At 42.1% G+C, this 13,194-nt stretch overlaps 1 protein-coding gene across 2 annotated transcripts in view; it reads left to right on the forward strand.

The window, feature by feature from the left end:
• Positions 1-248: 248 nt before the first annotated feature.
• The window catches only part of LOC112117104 (immunoglobulin superfamily member 5), a 35,833-nt gene continuing 22,887 nt past the window's right edge, over positions 249-13,194 (forward strand). For both annotated transcript variants that reach the window (XM_026647039.1, XM_026647038.1), the window contains exons 1-3: positions 249-330; positions 5,570-5,890; positions 6,949-7,257. In XM_026647039.1, coding sequence (XP_026502824.1) covers positions 315-330; positions 5,570-5,890; positions 6,949-7,257 — 646 coding nt within the window. In that variant the 5' untranslated portion in view covers positions 249-314. The remainder of the gene's footprint in view (positions 331-5,569; positions 5,891-6,948; positions 7,258-13,194) is intronic.

Below are 13,194 nucleotides of genomic sequence, written 5' to 3' on the forward strand. Positions count from 1 at the left end.
CTCTTATATGGCAGATGAAAGGAAGACTCAGCATGTGGGAGAATCTGCAGTGGGAGATAAAAAGAAAAAGGACGTGGTTCTGTGGGAATGCTTTAAAAATACCATAACAGAGATAGAAAAAATGATTAATGAGGAGGACTTGAGAGTAAACACATTTTTCCCACCCCATCCCTTGCTGTAATGTGTTCTGATGTGTTATTTATCAAGGACAAGGAGTGTAGTCGGTGGTGGAGGGAGCAGAAGGAGAAATGGGCACTTTCTTCTCAATCCTTTCCAGATGCCAAAGCACCCATTTGAAAATCTGATCCCCTTCTATGAGAGGAAGAGCAGGTGAGGACAGGAAAATGATAGTAGGAAGGGATGGTTTTCAGATAAATGTCTCATTAACTTGTGCACCATTTGCCACTGGCACTGAGTAACTGCAAACAAGAAAAGCATTTATTTCTGAAGGAACCATAATACCTGTTCCAGTAAGTTAGTGTGACAGAGTGGGGAATAACTATTCATAGAACAATTGATGCGCACAATGAACACCTTTGGATAAGGTTGGATGGCTGAAACACCAGGTACAGAACTGCACCCTTAGGCTTAAGTGAAATATTCTTGTTATGAACTTTCATCAGGATTGATCCTTTAACAAACATCTACTGATATGCCCAAGGCAATGTAAAGCTTTACTAACCCACACCTTATCACGCAAAAGCAAATGAACAATATGACTTCATGGAGCATTGTGCATGGTTTAGAGTTTTCTCCAGTGGAGAGTAATAAAGTGGGGCTAGTTGTCAGGGCAAGAATTTTCATCAGGTGTATGGGAGAAGCTAGGTGCTGAACTTGTGTTAATAAGAATTGAACATATAACTCCCTGAAAAAAGCAACGAGAATTTAGTTTGAGGTCTCAGTTTTTCTCAATGAACTTGTAAGATATTTTTCAGACAGTAAGGTGATGAAATTGGTATTGAAGTGTATTTGCTGAATTAGGGAACACTGTACCTTAGAGAGGAATACTAATCCTGTGGTTAAAGCATTAGTCTTAGACTCAGAAGAGCTGGGCTTAGTTCCTGGTTCTTCCACAGACGTCCTTTGTTCCCAATCGGAAAAATAGGGGTAAGAATACCTCCTTTTCTATTTAGGTTCAGAGTTCATGGCAGGGCTGTTTCTTATGACGTTTCTACATTGCCTGGCACAATGGGAGCTCATATTGATTTAGGCCTATGTCCTCCTGTAAAATAAATAATAAAAATTAAAAAAGCAAAGAGATGAAGTTTCTCTTTGAAACAACAGGTAAATGACTGAAAATGTTTTGGCAGAAGATACAGGAGAAGGCATTTTACTGTCTAACCAGTCCCTAGACTCAGGAGCCCAGGGGTAGGGAAATGATTCCCCTAAGCAATACAATGTGGGTGGGCAGGCAGTGGTACCATCTACACCAGGGCCCAAGGGCCACATCTGGGTATGGAAATTGTATGATGGGCCATGAATGCTCATGAAATTGGGTGTTGGGGTGTTGGAAGGAGTGAGGGCTTTGGCTAGGGGTGCAGGTTCTGGGGAGGGGCTGGAGATGAGGGGTTCACAGGGCAGGAGGGGAATCAGGGCTGGGGAAGGGGGTTGGGGCACCGGAGGGTAAGGGGTGCAAGCTCTGGGTGGAAGCAGCGGCATGTCCTCCCTCCGGCTCCTATGTGGAGGTGCGGCCAGGCGACTCTGTGCACTGCCCCGCCCGCAGGCGCTGCCCCTGCAGCTCCCATTGGCTGCGGTTACTGGCCAATGGGAGCTGCAGGGGCAATGTGCAGAGCCCCCTGGCTGCCCCTAGGTGTAGGAGGGAAATGGGGGACATGCTGCTGCTTCCGGGAGCTGCACAGAGCCCTGGCATGTGTGGAGTGGGGCAAGGCCCCGACCCCGCTCCCTGGCTGGAGCTTGAGGGTCGGATTAAAATGTCTGAAGGGCTGGATGCTACCCCCGGGCCGTAGTTTGCTCACCCCGATCTACACTCTGTTTTGGGATTTTCTGTCAAGGAAGGGCAGCTTTAAGTTACTGTGGGGATAGGTTAAATCAACACTTCCCCCAGTGGATGTGACCACATCTCCACTCTGAGTAGCACTGGACACTTTCTGAGCTGTGCTGGTGTCTTATGGGCTCCCAGTGGAGGGGCAGTTGTGACCACTTCCCACTTTCACTTTTGTGGCATCCTCTCTCCGTAGTGGACTTTCCACCTGTAGGGACCTGAAGCAGGTTCTCTGGGTTAGAACAGGAAGCATTCTATTGACTTCAGTAGGCACTGGATCAGGCCTTGTGTGCGTAAGGCAGCGTAGATCCTGGGCTTTGTCTGGCTCATGGGCTGTTAAAATGTAATTGTGTTAGTTAAAGGGAGGAATAAATCATGCTTACTTCCTCTTACTGCCCTGCTCGGCTGAGTAAGACAAGGGCACAATCTTGCCATAGACCAGAGAATCAAGGGATGAATTTTTAGTCTATGATTCAGTGGCACTCATAAACATGATCTCATAACCATAGATGAGATACAGAAACCCAGGTGATTTATTCACAGGGATGGTAAACCATTAACTTCTTTAATAACACAAAATATTTACTGAATGAAGACTGATTTTATAAATCTTCCTAGACAGCAAAAAGACAGTGTCTGTAAATGTCAAAGCTGAAGCATTGAGGAGAAAGTAGAGAAAAGATAGGCTGTGCATGCTGAAGTTAAGTGACTAATGTGGAATCTAATAGGTGTGATGGCATGGGGAACATTATGAATGCATTTATTTCCATTTTATTTTTTAAATTTAAAACATAATACATTTGTAAGTGATGCACAAAATACTGTACAAGAAGATTACAAAATCACACATAAAAACCATAGTTCCCTCCAGTTTTTTTAATGGCATGGCTCTGTATTTGCTGGTTTAACTGGGGGAAGGAGTCAGGTGGGGGCAGGGCCTGGGGTGGAGCGGGGCGTTGAGCACCACCCCCGGGCCCAGAGGAAGCCGCTGCCTATGACTGATTGCCTTAGGTGGCTCCCTGTTCAGCTTTCTGGCTTTTGTGGATTCCATTCTTAGGCACCTAATTGTTGCCATACATTGAATAGGGAGCCTACATGCCTATTCAGCCAGATAAGACTACAAAACAAAAATACTTCCCAGTGTGAGGTAAATTAAGATTGGAGGGAATACTGATTATTTTAGGATCCAAAACAGTAGAAAGTCATATCAGTTCTGTGAAATATTTCATGCCCAAATATGTGCACAATGGACATTCAAAAATCAGATACATTAGATTAGTATTCAACACTCCATTGCTCCAGCACATATAATTGACTTGGATCTCTACTTTTGCCATTCTGAATGGAGTCCAGTGAGTTCTAAAATGTACTTTTTGTTGCATAAGCTCCAGCTGTAGGTGAGGGTTGAAGAGCTGAAGTTTCTGTTAAATCTGAATGAACCTGTAATTGTACAGTACTTAAGCCAGAGGCACTGTAACCTAGGAATGTGCTGAATAAAGCTGTGCTGAGTTTGGATCCATGGGGTATTTCTCCAGGTTATCCAACAAGCCGATTTCCCAGGTACCCTTTCCAAATTTTAATGCGCCCCCCCCCGCTACTGCTGCTATAACAAGGGAGTAGGATCACTGGCTAAGAAATAAAGTACGGGTGTACAGGGATCTATTTGTATTAATGGGAATTGTGTTGCTAAGTCCCTGCGCACTGTGTTGAAAACCCATTAGGTTTTTTTGGACTGTTATATAACTCAGGGTTCAGGAAAAATCATGTTTCTGTAGTGAATTCTAAAAATAGTTGTGTACAGTTTAACCTCATGATAGCTATTAAAGTCAGTTGCAATCAATCATCTAAAGTTCACACAAAGCCTTGAAAATTTAACGCTCAGAATTCAATATATCGAAATTGTATAGCCCCACGGGACAGAGAGAAAAAAAAGGGTAAAGATTTTTCATATTTCAAAGGCTAACTAATAAGCAGACTAGTTCTGTCACGTATGTTTGTGAGGTCGCAATCCACAAGAAAAACCCTGGGTCAGAATGTTTGGTGGCTCAGAGAATTGTTAAGGATACAGAGTCTTTTTCACTTAAGTCAGTGGTTCACAACCGGCAATGGTCAGTAATGACCAGAAATCATGATAATCTGATGACGGTTGCTGTAAATGGAGCATGTAAAACTGGTTAGTGGTTTCAGTCTGATTCCTAGCTATTGTACCGACATCACAAAAGCCACTGCTCTTTTAGTGATGTCATCAGAGGTTGTAGGCTAGGATGCCCTCAGTTTAGGAATTGGCAGGTAGAAAGAGGAAGAACTGTCTTTCACATATTTTGTTTTAACAACTGTTAATAAAACATGTTAAGTGTTTACATATAATTGTGTTTCAGGACTTGAAGCAACTGTAAGTTTTAAAGCACTCCAGTTCACCTTTAAGATAATGATGCAGGCTAAGGATAGCTGCAACTATACAAGGAAAAATGGGCTATTTCTGTTGAAAGGAGAGTGCTTTACAATGTATTTTATGATTTTGATAACTAACAGTAGAAGTGAAGTTTGCATTTGATTGGCTATTCTGTCGCTCATATACAGAGATATTTAGGAGACTGCAATGCAGTGGAAAGGCACAATGTTTTTAATGGAAACCTGTGAAGGCAGCAAATCTCTATAACAGTTTTCCATGAACATAAAAGCAAATCTGTCTGTACTGAATCTTTTATTCCCATGACTATTTCTACTGTCCTCCTCCTGGAGGGTTGAAGGAAAAGTGTATTTCCCCCCCTAAGGAAATAACGGTTTAAGAATTTGAGGTATAATGTAACTTTTCAAATGATAAATAAGTTAAAATTAACTGAAAACTTGTGCATAGGCACATTTGAACATATATTTAATTCCCCACCCATTAGTCTTCATAACTGAAAGTTCTCCTCCAACAAAAGCCTTAACTCTGCTCTGTAGTGACACTATGAAAGGAAAAAAAATCTAATGTGTCTTTAAAAATCAGTTTAATCTTATCTGGGATCACAAACACTTAAAATGACTCAGTCATAATCACATTGTTTTTGCACGTTGTCACTACAGAGCAGGGTTCAGGTTGTTGAGTGCCCTAACTATGCATTTCCATATGGTAAGTTGCTTAGGTTTCTTTTAAGTTTAACTCTAATTGTGTATTTCCTGGGTTTATAACACTTGGTTTGGGGATAATACAATATCCTTGCAATGTATTCAACCTTAAAACTACTGATATAAAGTCAACCTTCCTTATCCTTAACTCCATTTTAACATCAATTTTTTTACTGGGAATTATTAAATGATAATGGGGATTTTAAGCTTTCTCCGAAAGCAGCTGGTCTCACTCATTGTTAGAGATATGTTGCCAGATTAGAGGACTCAGTGGTCTTTTCTGATATGTTCTTCAGATGTCAAATACACAAAATATTCATGTGAAAAAGTGCTGTCACTCAGAGCCAAGTATTTTTGTTTTGTAGTCTTATCTTGCTGAATATTCAAGGTAAGCCAAAGGCACCTCATTGACATTGGTGCTGGTATATTTACAATTCTTGTTTTTTTTCTTTCCAGGTTTTGGCTTTGGTTATTCTGTTATAAATGGCCCAGCTAATGCAACAGTCCTAGCTGGTTCAGAGGCCCGGTTTAACTGTACTGTGTCACAAGGATGGCAAATTATCATTTGGCTTTTAAACGGGAATGCTGTTTTCACAACAACTCACTCTGGAGGAGCTGTTGTAACAATGGATCGCTTCACTCAGCAAAATTATACCAATGGTGAGAATTTTACCTCAGAGCTGATCATCCACAACGTCCAACAGAATGATTCTGGTAAAATAGAATGCAGCATCCAAACTGGTGTCTCCAACAGCTATGCCTTTCTTTCTGTGCAAGGTGTGTATGCCTTTTCATTTTTGTCACAGAATTTTTATTAAATTATACTTAACAGAAATCCTGTGGCACAATGCCAAAATTACCAGTCTGTATGTGTACCGACTTTCAATGAATGCCCTACGCCTGCTATATTTCTCATCTTGAAAGATGGATCAGTAATTTCATGTACAGATTGGCATTCCAGAGGCTGCCACTGCAAAAGACTTCAGTTGTGCTCACTTTTTCCTGTAGCAGCTCTTACTCTGTTTTGGGTTGTGTGAAAGTGCCAGAAGCCTGTATCAGTGCTGCCAGCCATCAGTCAAAAACAATCTCTTTTGGCCAAAGTCTTATGGATTTTTTTCTCATTTTTGTACATAAAACTTCTTTTGCATTTAAAGTAGAGCTTCTTCCTACTGTCTGACCTAGGAATAGTCAGTCTCCACCCAGTTTGTGTTGGGGTTTAGCCTCTGAGTCACAAGGTGATATCCTTCATGTGACTGCTGCTGTACACTACAGCTTCCAGGATACAGTAAACCTTTCATGTATATCAGACATCCTCTCTGTAGGTTTCCTCAAGCATCATTATTAAGAAAGTGCATCCAATAAAATGGAATCTTCCCTTCATCTACTACTCATTTGTCCAAAAAAGAAGACGCCTGATGCCCAGAGCATCACCTTTCTATAAACTTTCCGTGATAAACCTGAAGAACATCTCTAAGAGGTAACAGAGAAATAAAATCCTGATGACACATGGTCCTTTAGCTGGTGCAGGAGATATTTCAGTATGGCCAAAGAGTGACACTTCCAAAGCTTTCATTGAACAGATGGTGGAAAACTAAGTCTAGTTGTAAAGCCAAAATGGACTATAACATGGCCAAGAAGCTGCAATGGCTCCACATTTATCTCATGTAAACAACATCCCTATGTTTTAGGTCTTCTATTTTATTTTAATTATTTTTTTAACTTGCAAATTTCAAAATGTGATTGATTTTTGGTAGCAAAAGATTATTTAAAATTGGCAATAAGACACCATTGCAGTTAAATATTCTGAAGGAACAAATCATCTTTTCCCCCCACAGTTAATGGATCTTTGTTCATCAAAGATCACAACTCGGCAGTAAGAAAGAACGAAACAATTGAAATTGTTTGTGAAGCCTTAGGATGGGCTCCAGCTCCAAACATGACCTGGATGATAAACAACTCTTTTGTAGATAAGTCCAGGTATGTTACTAACCACAGTCAAGGATCTAATGATCTTCACAATGAAGAGAGCACATTAACTTTGACTCCGATGGCCAATGAGACGCTGACTTGTTTAGCTTATATAGAGGCACTCCCTAAGCCCCAGAATGCAACTGTAACTCTTATTGTGCAGGATTCTCTTGCAGGTAAGTGAACATTCTCTATACTATGCCTTTTTGTTTTATTTTGAAAATCTTTTATTCCAGTTTAAGCAACATGACACCTGCAAATGTAACAGAATCAAACTCCAGGAAACAGTACAAACATCACATAGTGTTCAATTCACTCCTGTCAGGGGCGACTCTCGCTTTTTTGCCGCCCCAAGCATGGTGCTGGTGCCTGGAGCCACCGCTGACTCCTGTGCCGAGTACCAGCACAAGTCCTGAGCATCACTAAATTCTCTTTATTTGGAGCAGCACAAGGGAAGCAGAACTCTCCCTAATGCTTATTAAGGGCTTCATTGCATACAAAATTGGATTTTCTGCCTTTTGCATGATCTCACCCCATGAATTTAGGCATTGAAAAAAATTGATGCAGGCGATGAAATAACAATAGATTTCTATCTGTCAGTCGCATAAACATCTTTTGCTATGTCTTGTTTGCGCAGGACTAAATCCTAATGTGAAATCCTGGCTCTACTGAACTCTGAAAGTTTTGCCATTGACTTCAACAGAAGTAGGATCTCACCCCTACACTCAACCCAAAGTAAACACTTGTGCACAACAGAATGCACCCCACAAGGTTACACAGCAGGCATGAAGCTGTTCTGCCATTGCAGTTACGGCCTAGGAACCATACTGTGTGTGGTACCCACCGTGCTTCCTCCTGCGGGGTGCTGGCTGTTCCATCAGCCATGGATGACTGTAGAACAGTGGCATTCCAGCCGCATGCACGTTCCCAAGCTTCACTCCAACTCAGAAATTGCCATGCTCGATCAGACCAGTGGCCCATCTCGTGCAGTGTCATGTTCCAGATAGTGGCCAGCACCCAAACATATTGCTAAGTTCCTGGCCTCACCAGCAACCTGTGGCAATTAATCTCACAGTTTAATATGACCACGATGCCAGGGGAATCACCGACCAGCTGGATAAGCTGAGCTGCCGCCTGCATTGTGCTGCCTGAGTAGCACAAAGCCAGCGGAGCTAGGGGCCAGGATCTGCAAACCTGTTTTTGAGGTCGTGATGGATGGTTTTCTTTTCCAAGCGCTAGCACAATAAGAACAAACAGGACTAGATCCTCAACTGGGGCTAAGCAGCGCTTGGTGAAACAGAGGGAGGAGGCATGAAAATGCCCTTTTTGGCCCTTCAATCTTGGGAATTATCTAGCCGTTTGTTCCCAGTGCTGTAAAGCAGAGGAGTTTCAAGGCTGCTGGAATTAACACCAGCTGCTCATGGTCTCCAGGGGCTGTTACAAAAGGGGAGATTACTGGGGCACAAGGACACTTTTTTCACCCTTCCTAGGGTGGGAGCTGGAGGAGTGGTGTAGAAGCCCTTATGGTGACTCTGTGCCACCCAGAGTTTCCCCTAGGCAGAGGAGGTCCTTAAATCCATGTTTCTTTTACTGATTGGGTGAGCGTGGAAAAAAGGAGCTGAGCTTTTGACATCAAAGTGACAGCTCTTTGACTGAGTTGGCACCCCTCGGAGTGTTATGTGATATGTGACCCATTCCGTGTTCTGAAATGGGTGGCGCTGGCATGATGTATAAAAGGCATTCAGATACTACAATGACGGGTGTGGTATAAAAACCTAGATAAATAGATAGGCAGATTGGCTGGGCCTTTTGCTTTAGTGTGAGACATTGTTAGCAAGTTTCTCAGGACCATCTACTTTGTAATGCAATTGAAAAAGGCCATTTTACTAGTTTTAATAAGACTTCCTCTAAGTTAAATTGCTTCTAATTACTGACTAAACAAAAGAGATCTGTCCTGAGGACTTAATAAAATGATTACATTCCCCGGCCTACTCATTCTAGAGCTATTGAGGCATCCACTCACAGTTTCCATAGTTACATGCTGTACATTAAAAGAGGAGAAAAACAGATGTCACAGACACAATTAGTACATAATTAGCGATCATATAGGACCATCATGCATTCCTCTTTGGGAAAATGATTATGCAGTAACACACTCAAGATTTCTCAGCATAGGCATAGTTTGACGTCTACATTTGGAGGGGTGGCTCCAGTCAAGCCAATGGGACCGTGCGTGGGGGTGGGGGTGGGCAAACTCTGATTTGGGGGGTCCGCAACTTTTACCATGATTTCAGGGGCTACTTAGGGAACTGAAAACTCTAATGTTTTTGCAGATAATAATTTAGAAATATCTGATAGGAGCACTGTATTGAATTCCTATATCAAGAAAGAAAATAAAATAAATATTAGACCCATTCAGCTCTAATACTAACATGTTCTGACATCTTGTGGCAAGTCGCTTATGGGACACTGGTTAGGTTTAAAATTGTAATGTATATTCCTACTCAGATACCCTTACTAAAGTCAGAAGGGACCATCGTGATCATCTAGCCTGACCTCCTGCACATTGCAGGCCACAGAACCTTACCCACCCACTCCTGTAATAGACCCCTAGCCTCTGGCTGAGTTACTGAAGTCCTCAGATCATGGTTTAAAGATTTCCAGTTACAGAGAATTCACCATTTACTCTAGTTTAAACCTGCAAGTGACTACTATGCCCCATGCTGTAGAAAAAGGTGAAAACCCCCATGGTCTCTGCCAATCTGACCCACCAGGCAGATACCTGGGAAAGAATTCTCTGTAGTAACTCAGAGCCCTACCCATCTAGTGTCTCGTCTCCAGCCATTGGGGATTTTTGCTACAGGCAGTCACTGATGGGCCACATACCATTGTGGGGAGTCCTGTCATACCAACCCCTCCATAAACTTATTAAGCTCAATCTTGAAGCCAGTTAAGTTTTTTGCCCCCACTGCTCTCCTTGGGAGGCTGCTCCAGAACTTCACTCCTCTGCTGGTTAGAAACCTTTGCCTAATTTCGAGCCTAAACTTGTTGATGGTCAATTTATATGTGTTTGTTCTGGGGTCCACATTGCTGCTTAACTTAAATAACTCCTCTCCCTCTCTGATATTTATCCCTTTGATGTATTTATAGAGCGCAGTCATATCTCCCCTCAGCCTTCTATTCATTAGACTAAACAAGCCAAGCTCTTTGAGTCCATTCCTCAGATCATCCTAGTAGTCCTTCTCTGCACCAGTTCCAGTTTGATTTCATCTTTCTGAAACATGGGAGATCAGAATTGCACACGATATTCCAGATGAGGTCATTTGATCCTTTATTTCACTTGTAACATCTGAAAGGAGAGATGGCCAAAGTAAGGCTTGCTAGTTGAATTTCCTAGTGTTTTATTTAATGTCCGAGGCAAGGCATCACATAATGTTACATTGGGGCTGGCCCACAGGGACTTAACTAATCTGTCAGTTAGGCTATGTCTACACTAGAGGCCTTACACTGGCACAGCTATACCGATGCAGCTGCGGTGCTGTAAGATCTCTTGTATAGCCGCTCTATGCTGATGGCAGAGAGCTCTTCTGTCAACATAATTAAACCACCCCAACGCGCGGTGGTGGCTATGTCGGCAGGAGAAGCTCTCCCACTGACATAGCTCTGTGCACACTGCCACTTATGCTGGCAAAAATTATGTTGCTCAGGGTGGTGTTTTTTTCACACCCCTGAGTGACATAAGTTTTGCCAACATAAATGGTAGTCAAGTATCAAGGGATAGCCGTGTTAGTCTGTATCCACAAAAACAACAAGGAGTCCGGTGGCACCTTAAAGACTAATAGATTTATTTGGGCATAAGCTTTCGTGGGTAAAAAACCCACTTCTTCACATGCATCTGAAATCTGTTAGTCTTTAAGGTGCCACTGGACTCCTTGTTGTATAAGTGGTAGTGTAGACATTAGAGAGACTAAGGTGAGGGCTTCCTCACGCACAATTTAGCAAAATACTATAGTTCTCCTGGGGCTGCAGTCCCTGGGACAAGCAGAAAGATCAAACAGGGAAGAGATTAATTAAACTGCCAAACTGGGAAAAGCAGATGATAATGATGACAGCAGTTGAGATGGGGAGGGGGATGGAAAGGAAAACTGGGAAGTCTGTGGGTGTTTATTTTTCACACTGATTTATATGGAAGTGTTAAACCATACCGGCAGCAGCTGCTCCAGTTCCTTACAGGCACATTCATGGTGTCCATAACATACTGAACTATGAGGGACAATGTGGTACAATGCCATCTTGCAGACACCGCAGGTAACTAGTAGGAAGTAGGCTAGGCTAGACACAGTCAGAGGGTATGTCTTCACAGTAGCTGGGAGGGAGGTCTAATTTGCAGCACGGGTAGACAAACATACACTAGTTTTGCTCAAGCTAACACCTAAAAATAGCAATGTGGCCCGGGCAACACGGGCAGTGGCTTGGGCTAGCTGCTTGAGTACGTATCCAAGGGATCAGGCGGGATTGTACTCAGATGGCTAGCCCAAGCAGCTGCGTGTGCCACTGTGGCCACACTGCTATTTTTAGTGCACTAGCACGAGCAGAGCTAGTGCATGTACATCTACCCCCACTGGGATTTACGCCGCTGCTGGGTAGATGTACCCATGGAGTTCTCTGAGCCAGACACTGGATGCAGTCTCATCCATTACGTTGTTGACGTCACGTAACAGCTTTTTACTGAAACCTAAGAGACTCCCTGCTTCTTCAAGAATACTACAGTCAGTCTGTTCTCATCCATGTTATAAAAAGAAAATCTGCTGTGTTTTGCACACAACAATCTCATTTCCCCCTCCGCTAGATTATACAGAAGATCTCTTGTAATGGATTCTAGTGATACACAGTAGGAAGTACCTTTCCTGCTAGTTCCCTTTCAATCCTGAAAGATGGCTGTGCTCCACTGCAGTGAAAATTCCACACAAATCTCATCTTAAACAGAAGCTTCAGGTGAAAAAGAAATGAAGGAAGATGATTCCTTAAGCAATGCACTTTTTTAGGTTTATTGAAATATCTGAAATTATCCTGGGCACTTTACTTGTAAGACTTGTTTCAAGCATGTAAAGTTTCCTGACATCAATGTGCAGGCTTTTTGTAGCCCTTGATCTCAACAGAATGACAGTGAATGGGACTGGTTAAAGTATGCATGCTGAAGGAGTTCCCACAGTATGGAAATAACTTAGAATTAATGTGAAAGATGCTATTAGAGAATATGCTGACAGGAGACTTATTAGACGTATATTAACCTGAGGTTATAGAGTATGGATAAAGTAAGGGAAAGAATTAAGGACACTTTTAGAACTCCAAGTATATGATTATTATGCGGTGCAGGTTTCTTGTGCTTAGCTTTTCCTATCAATTAATATTGAATTTCTAATGATAATTAGAGTCTTCTGCTTTTAAATCAACATAGTTCTTGGGAATCACAAATGTTAAAAACACTTCTCCTGAACAGAGTGATCATTTTGAGTGACAAATACATTGGAGAAGAGCTGGTACAGAGCACAGGGTCAGTGCCATTGGCATCTTCCTGCTTCTACATTCCAATGCTGGCAAGTCTTAGTGATCCATCTATGTCAAAGCTCAAGGGCAGGCACTGAACAAAACCTTCCCTTGCTCCCTCTTTCTGCTCTGTGCTGCCTGAAAAGCAGACTATTCCTGAATTTGACCTGAGCAGCCATCTTACTTTGGCAAATGAATAGGCCATGAAGGCTCAAAGGCTGGTTAAATGAAAATCACAAGAACAAATGAAGCTGTTGTAAGAACTATTCCTCAAATCTTAGCATCCCAGTTGCTGAATTTACCAAGAAATGTGAAACTAATGAGAGTGTAGTGTTTGCCAAAGTATAACATTGCAGCTAATAAACAGAAATCTTAGGCTATCACATATGGAGATCTGTTTCTAGGACTCACTAAAAAAATATTGACTAACATACCTCTATTAATCTATATACTGCTTGTATCTAACCTTGATATGACTTAGCACAACACATTATTTTCTGCATGTGTCTTATCACAAATCTGTATTAAAGTTAACTGAGAAAGGTATTACAAGAAGCTAAATATAA

The sequence above is a fragment of the Terrapene carolina genome, unplaced genomic scaffold, assembly GCF_002925995.2.
Source record: "Terrapene carolina triunguis isolate 2854851 unplaced genomic scaffold, T_m_triunguis-2.0 Scaffold50869, whole genome shotgun sequence".
Taxonomy (NCBI): Eukaryota; Metazoa; Chordata; order Testudines; family Emydidae; genus Terrapene; species Terrapene triunguis.